The 6,908-nt window shown below is 29.5% G+C and overlaps 1 protein-coding gene and 1 long non-coding RNA gene across 2 annotated transcripts; one reads left to right on the top strand and one right to left on the bottom strand.

Moving 5' to 3' along the window:
* Window positions 1–379: 379 nt before the first annotated feature.
* On the top strand, window positions 380–3,484 carry EER5 (proteasome family protein). Its single transcript, XM_078965525.1, has 13 exons — window positions 380–852; window positions 950–1,086; window positions 1,189–1,282; window positions 1,373–1,462; window positions 1,624–1,689; window positions 1,811–1,900; window positions 1,977–2,033; window positions 2,133–2,194; window positions 2,278–2,365; window positions 2,473–2,549; window positions 2,644–2,718; window positions 2,834–2,939; window positions 3,020–3,484. The coding sequence occupies exons 1-13, from the start codon at window positions 682–684 to the stop codon at window positions 3,149–3,151; spliced, it is 1,245 nt and encodes a 414-aa protein (XP_078821651.1). The 5' UTR covers window positions 380–681; the 3' UTR covers window positions 3,152–3,484.
* Window positions 3,485–5,406: 1,922 nt separating this feature from the next.
* Window positions 5,407–6,642, bottom strand: LOC145004192 (uncharacterized). Its single transcript, XR_013662313.1, has 2 exons — window positions 6,369–6,642; window positions 5,407–5,764 (listed from the first exon to the last, which is right to left on the bottom strand). It is a non-coding gene; the product is annotated as an uncharacterized LOC145004192 (long non-coding RNA).
* Between the last annotated feature and the right edge of the window lie 266 nt (window positions 6,643–6,908).

Here is a 6,908-nt window from a genome sequence, read left to right as displayed (position 1 = left end):
CAAAAATGAGGATGCTCAGGTGGACTTGTAGCAAAATTTTACTACACAGGAAACCAAATGCGACGATAAGAATTTTGTTAGGAGTCGTAAAGATTAACAAAAAATTGAAGAAAGCTCGATTGAGATGATGTGAACATATAAAGAAAATACTATCACCACCACCATCAGTGAGTAAGTCGGGTAGAGTCAATGATGTTTGATCGATTATACCCACAAAATTTGTGTACATGACAATTCTTGCAATTTTCTCATCATTTTATTGCAATTTTCTCATGATTTTATTTTGTTTTATTTTTTTGTTTTTTGTTTTTGTTTTTTTAACCGCAATATTTTGGTATCGAGTTGCTGGTTATTATTATTATTTTGCAAGTCAAATAACAAAAACACTAGTCAAGAAAGAATACATCCATTCCAAAACCCTCGTACATCATCATGCGTATAAATTCACCTGTGTGCAGGTTTCTACTCGAGGGTTGGTGTTCATGAACAACAGTCGTTACCAATTCGAACCGATTTCTACAATTTGTTTGCAATTAATCGTCTTTCCCCTTTCAATATCCAAATTTTATCAGTTCGTAAAAAACCCTAACCAGATCTTCACCACTTTACATCACCACATACATACACAAAAAGATCGAAAACCGGAAGACTTGTAGTAGAAGGGCTGAAGAATAGCTAGCAATGGCGTCATACATGAGCATGGGAGATGCACACAGAAGGATAACAGAGTATTTGAATCGATTCGCCGACGTCGTTTCGTACCAAGACGGCACATCTCTCAAACAACTTCTTTCGCTGTCCTCCGAATCTCCATCTTTTCTCGCCCTCGCCGATGCCCTCAATCTCTTCCAGGTTGAATCAATTATATAATTCCAGTGATTTCCATGTAGATTCGATTGTTCATTAGTATTCATCTATCCAGTATCCTTATCGATTTTTATGCATCCAGGATGCTAACAGATTGATCAGACAAGCAGACAAGTATTCTCAGTATGCGGAAATAGTCTCTCCTTTATTTCGAGCTATGCAGAGTTATAGAGTCAGCCATTTTGCTGAATCATATCAAGCATTTGAAAAATCTGCAAAGTACTTTTCATATCTACTCTGATGTTTGAATTCTCTTTTGTTTTTCTTTACTTTTGTCACTTTTATCTTACTGATAACATGCTAATACGCCACATTTTCCAGTGCTTTCATTCAGGAATTCAGAAACTGGGAATCAGCATGGGCATTAGAAGCTTTGTATGTAGTTGTATATGAAATTAGAATTCTTGCTGAGAGGGTAAGATTAAGATTAAGAAACAGTTTCATTACTCTTGTTCATGTAAAATGACAAAAATGACCTTTTTGAAGTTGTGTATTATGCATTTAGGCTGATAGAGAATTGGCTTCAAATGGAAAGACTCCAGAGAAACTAAAAGCAGCTGGATCCTTCCTTATGAAAGTGTTTGGAGTTCTTGCTGTATGTCTTTCACTTCATCCTACAAATATATTCTAATTTCTAAGCAACAATTATTTAAATAAAACATAAAATGGAAATTAATATAAAATATATATATTTAAAGAAAATGTAAGTACATTGCTATTTCATGCAATTGTTGAATGTGGTAATTTTGGTTATAGGGAAAAGGACCAAAACGTGTTGGAGCACTTTATGTCACTTGCCAATTGTTCAAAGTTTATTTCAAGGTGACACTTCTTTACATTTTATTAATCATTTTAACTTCTCCTAATTAACTTTTTTTTTTAGGGTTTTTACTTTATTTTGTAATATTTATGTAAATTATACAACTTACACCTCATATTGCAGCTTGGAACTGTTCATCTTTGTAGAAGTGTGATACGAAGCATTGAAACTGCACGAATATTTGATTTTGAGGAATTTCCTGTTAGAGATAAGGTAAGAAATTAAATATTATAATAAATATAAAACATTTTATAATTTTTATCAACTATTTAATGTTATTTTGTTACAGGTAACCTACATGTACTACACTGGTCGCTTGGAAGTGCTCAACGAAAATTTTCCAGCTGTAATTTAATCCCACATTCCCTAATTATAACTTTTTTTTTTTTTTTTAATCGGAAAAATATTTGTTTAATCATTATATTTCGTTTTCTTTTTTCTTTAGGCTGATCATAAATTATCGTACGCCTTATCACATTGCGACCCTCAAAGTGAAGCAAACATAAGGTTTGTTTTCCGTTTCATGTAATTTAGTAATTTATTTATCTTAAGATAATAATATTTAATTTAATTTTTTTTTTTTGAAACAGGATGATTTTGAAATATTTAATACCTGTGAAGCTTTCGATAGGGATCTTACCTAAAAGAACACTCCTCGAGAAGTATAACCTGATTGAGGTATTCTTATAAATTATAATCCTTTGCATTAATAAATTTTATATTAAATATAATTACAAAAACGTATTTTTTTAAAAAAATGTATTTACTTTCTAATCATGTTACAGTATAGTGACATTGTGGTAGCTATGAGGAGAGGTGATTTACGCCTTCTTAGGCATGCACTTGAAGAGCATGAAGATCGGTATTTTTATTTTTTATTTTATTTATTTATTTATTTTTTTTAATAAAAAATAATTTTAACCAAATTTGTTTTTTGGAAAATTAAATGCATACAGATTCTTGAGATCGGGTGTATATCTTGTTCTCGAGAAGTTAGAGCTTCAGGTGTATCAACGATTGGTGAAGAAAATGTGAGTTATTTATTAATTCTAAAATAAATAATTGTTAGAATTTTTGTAGGATATAAAATAAAAATAAAAATAAATATATATAATGGTGTTGATCTGATTTATGCTGACGTGGCAGATATTTTATACAAAAGCAGAAGGACGCTAGTAAGGCGCACCAGATTAAATTAGAAGTAATTGTTAAAGCATTGAAATGGCTTGAGATGGAGATGGATTTGGATGAGGTAAAGTTAAGTTTTTACTTTTTAAAGTAGAGTTTGTGAATGTTACATGTTTGGTCCTTATAGTTTGAGATGTGTGACAGGTTGAATGCATAATGTCGATATTGATATACAAGAATTTGGTGAAAGGGTACTTTGCTCACAAGAGTAAAGTGGCAGTTTTAAGCAAACAGGATCCATTTCCTAAACTAAATGGCAAGCCGATTAATTCATAATTAGAATCCAAACAATACACGGATCTTTACTTTTGAGAGATTTTAGATATGTGCATTTATAACAAATGTGTATTTTAAAAAACTACTTTATTAGTTGAGTTAGTTTTGTTTGAAGAGGAAGGTAGAAATTGCAGCTTACTATCATAATTCTTGTAATTTAACACTTTATTGATGGGATTTTGGATTTGCTTAGTTTTGATAGTGAGGCTTGTTTTATTTCATTTTGGAACTAAAGTTTTGTGGCAAAATGGCTTAGAAGGTTAACAAAGTAGAGGAATTGTACCGATGTATTACCAATCAACTATAGCTTCATATAATCATTATTAGACTTTACATATTGTTCAAAAATATTGTTACCTGTACTAATAGGTCAATAGCCATGTAGTTTGTTGATGATATGATATGTCATGTGGATGTTTGTTGATGATATGACATATAATGTGGATGTTTATGTAGATTTTATTGTTTATTACTTACATATTATATTATTAATTTTTTTGTATGTAGTTTACTATTAAACCTTTTTTTACATATTTTTATTATGCAGACGTGTAGATATTGTTATTCTATGAGAATTTCTAAGAGAATAAGTTGTTTAGTAATGTGAATACATTCAACCATTGTTTTCATGCATTCACATTAATTCTTATTCGTTTTTGTTCTCATTTATCGTTTTTTTCACTCGTTTTCATTCATATAGAATACAACTCAATTAACATTATGAGATAATGAGAATAGTAACAAAACTTGTCTTCGCGGTTTCTACTATTTTTAAGTTCATACCTGATCCTACTTCAATATACAAATATCAATTATCTATTATTTTAGACGAAGTTATTACATTTAAATGTACAAAATTGAATATACAATTATCCATTACTTTAGAAGAAATTAAACTACTAGTCTAATCAATTAGTATAAAGCCACTCTTTCTTGGATAATTTAGTATTTATATATTTATACATTTAAATGATACTCGATGATCAAATTATAGTATTCAAATGTAAAAATATGTATTTATATACTGAAATGTCTATTTATACGAAAAATATATATATTTATGTTAAAATATTTTTTTCATATGTATGTAAAACTATATATTTGTACATTAAATATTTGAGTTTATTTGTAAAATTATTTTATATGTATGTAATAAATGTATATTTTTTTTTGAAATTGTATCTTTTAAACGAATCATATAAGATTAATGGTAAAATATATACCGGAAAATTTCAGTTGTATAATGTGTCAATAATAAATAATAAAATCCACATCAACAACAATATGACATGCTATGCGGGTGTTAACCTACTATTAACGATAATCCCATTATATATTTTTTGAACAAAATGTAAAGTCTAATGGTGATTCATGTATAAAAGCTATAGTTATTTGCTAATGTGTACACAAAATAAAAATTAATGATATTTTTTTTTGTATAATTCTTATAGTTTGTGTCATTTTCGCAAGTTTTGCAATTTTAAAGATGCTAGCCTTCATAAAAGTAAAAATGTGTTGCAAGTTTTAACAAAAGAAAAACACAAGTTTAAGCAAATATGTCAAGTATTTTATTTTTTCAAATTATAGCTAAATATGAAGAATATATTTTTTTTCTTTTCATTTTTTCTTAGTCTTACATCATATTTTTTATTGTATTAATCTATCACTACCTAATACTTGTTTTTGGCAAAATACAAACCTTTCATTTATTGCAAAAATATTTTTAAAATTTTACCAGAAAAAAACAGCAAAAAAGTTCTCCATAAAATCATAATTTTCATATAAAAAGAACAATTTCACGGTTTACATTAAACATATCAATGTAATTTGACCAATTTCTGGGTTCAACATGCGGAATTTGTGGGAAAACCTTAATTTTTAAAAAAGTTGATATTTTTTTGTTTTTGTCATTTTCTCATTCAATAATTTCAATAATTAATATAAGTTAACCCACATGGACACCACCTAGAATTTGGAAATAGAAATAGTATGAACAAAATCAAAATTTGCCAATGACCCACATAAAAAAAAAAAAATAAAAAAAAAAAAATAAAAAAAAAACACTTCCATGTGCATGACCACAAACAACAAATAAAACCAGAAATGATTGTTTGGTGACAAGTGACAACCAACACCTTAAAACTATGATTACATCAAAAGGGTAAATTGGGAATAAGTAACATCATTGCTATTTGCTCAAAAGATTTAAAGACAAAAAAAAAAAAAAAATGAATAAACAACACATAGAAAAAAAGGAACAGGAAGCACAACCATTGATTTCCACCAAAATATAATAAACCAACAGTCATTCTCTTCTCTTTCTTTGTTCCTTTATCTAAATCTAATCAACCACAAGTCACATTCTTTATAAAAAGACACCTATAAGATGATCAAAAAGAGCTTTTGAATTTGATATTGATTATTGTAACAAGTTGTAATTACTAACTAACTACCACTTGAAGGGTTTAGACCATTGATTTTCATGAATTGGGATCTTCTCAGGTTCATATTCATGTTCTTCAGATTCAGGAATGGTTTTCATCTCATGAACTAGAGTAGCTTTCTTATCTTTTTTCATTGCCTCTTTCTTTCTTGGCCTCGTAAATATGTATGCTGTAAATTGAGAAATAAAGACAGGTTATGTGCCCATTATCTCTCAGATTTCAGTGTATTTCTCATAAGAAGATGAAGAACTAATGAATGTTAACTGTGATCCTATGAACAAAACTACATACTAATGATGTAAGTAATCCGATTATTCCAAAGTTAGATTCAACTAGTTATCTTGAACTTGATTTGTAAACCAACTGGGAATTCTTGGGAACAAATTTATCTTTGTGTAATGGGTTCTAAAATGGATTGTATGAAACCCTAATTGCTTCCCAATTTGAAACCTACGATATTTATAACTAGTCTCTGCTCACTCGAGCATATAAGCATTTTCCTTTAGCATCTAATAATGTCGGATTTAGAGTCGTGCACGATTATCCAAACATATGATGGAAGGGGAAAAGTTAGATTTTAAGTTTGCGGCGTTTGATCATCAAACCCTAAGATTACGTCTAAATCGCATTCTACCTAAACCTAAACGGATCGCGTAAATCATATGAAATAAATGAAATTGAGCTATAGATGCTATATATAAATGCTACGGTATTCTGAAACAAGCTGTGAGTGCATCAAAAAGAGAAAGGAAGAAAGAAAGAGGTGGGCTGACCTCCGAGAGCAAGGTTAGAAATGAGAAGAATACGCCAGACAAATTTATAACCTCGTGCAAGAGTTTCCTTCGGTGGTTGCGGCGGAGGGGGCTGCGGTGGTGGTGGAGGTCTTTCCATTGAAATCTCGACGACGGTTCTCTGTAAGCAGTGACGATGGCGACGACGACGACTTTCCGACGTTTGTACCTCCAATGGGCTGCGGGTCTTCTTATTTTGGTTTATTGGCCCAATTACTTTTTGATCCAGAACTCCACACTTGTTTATCAACATCATTACGATATTTATATGCTTTTAATCATATGTTCATATAATATTGTTTTCAACTTATGCATTTAATCAAATTAGATAACATAAATTATCAATAACTTTTAAATGGCTAACATTTGTTTTCAACTTAATACTAAACCTCAAAAATATATCGTTTTAACTTAGTATATATACGGTTTGGTTTTTCACTTGGTAAATATACCATCATCAATAACATTTCTTTTCTCCATTATTGTTTTACAATCTTTGTATTCGTTATTCTATTATCGTTT

This window comes from Lactuca saligna, chromosome 7 (genome assembly GCF_052625555.1).
Source record: "Lactuca saligna cultivar CGN05327 chromosome 7, ASM5262555v1, whole genome shotgun sequence".
Taxonomy (NCBI): domain Eukaryota; kingdom Viridiplantae; phylum Streptophyta; class Magnoliopsida; order Asterales; family Asteraceae; genus Lactuca; species Lactuca saligna.
This window is presented reverse-complemented; position numbering and strand designations above follow the sequence as displayed.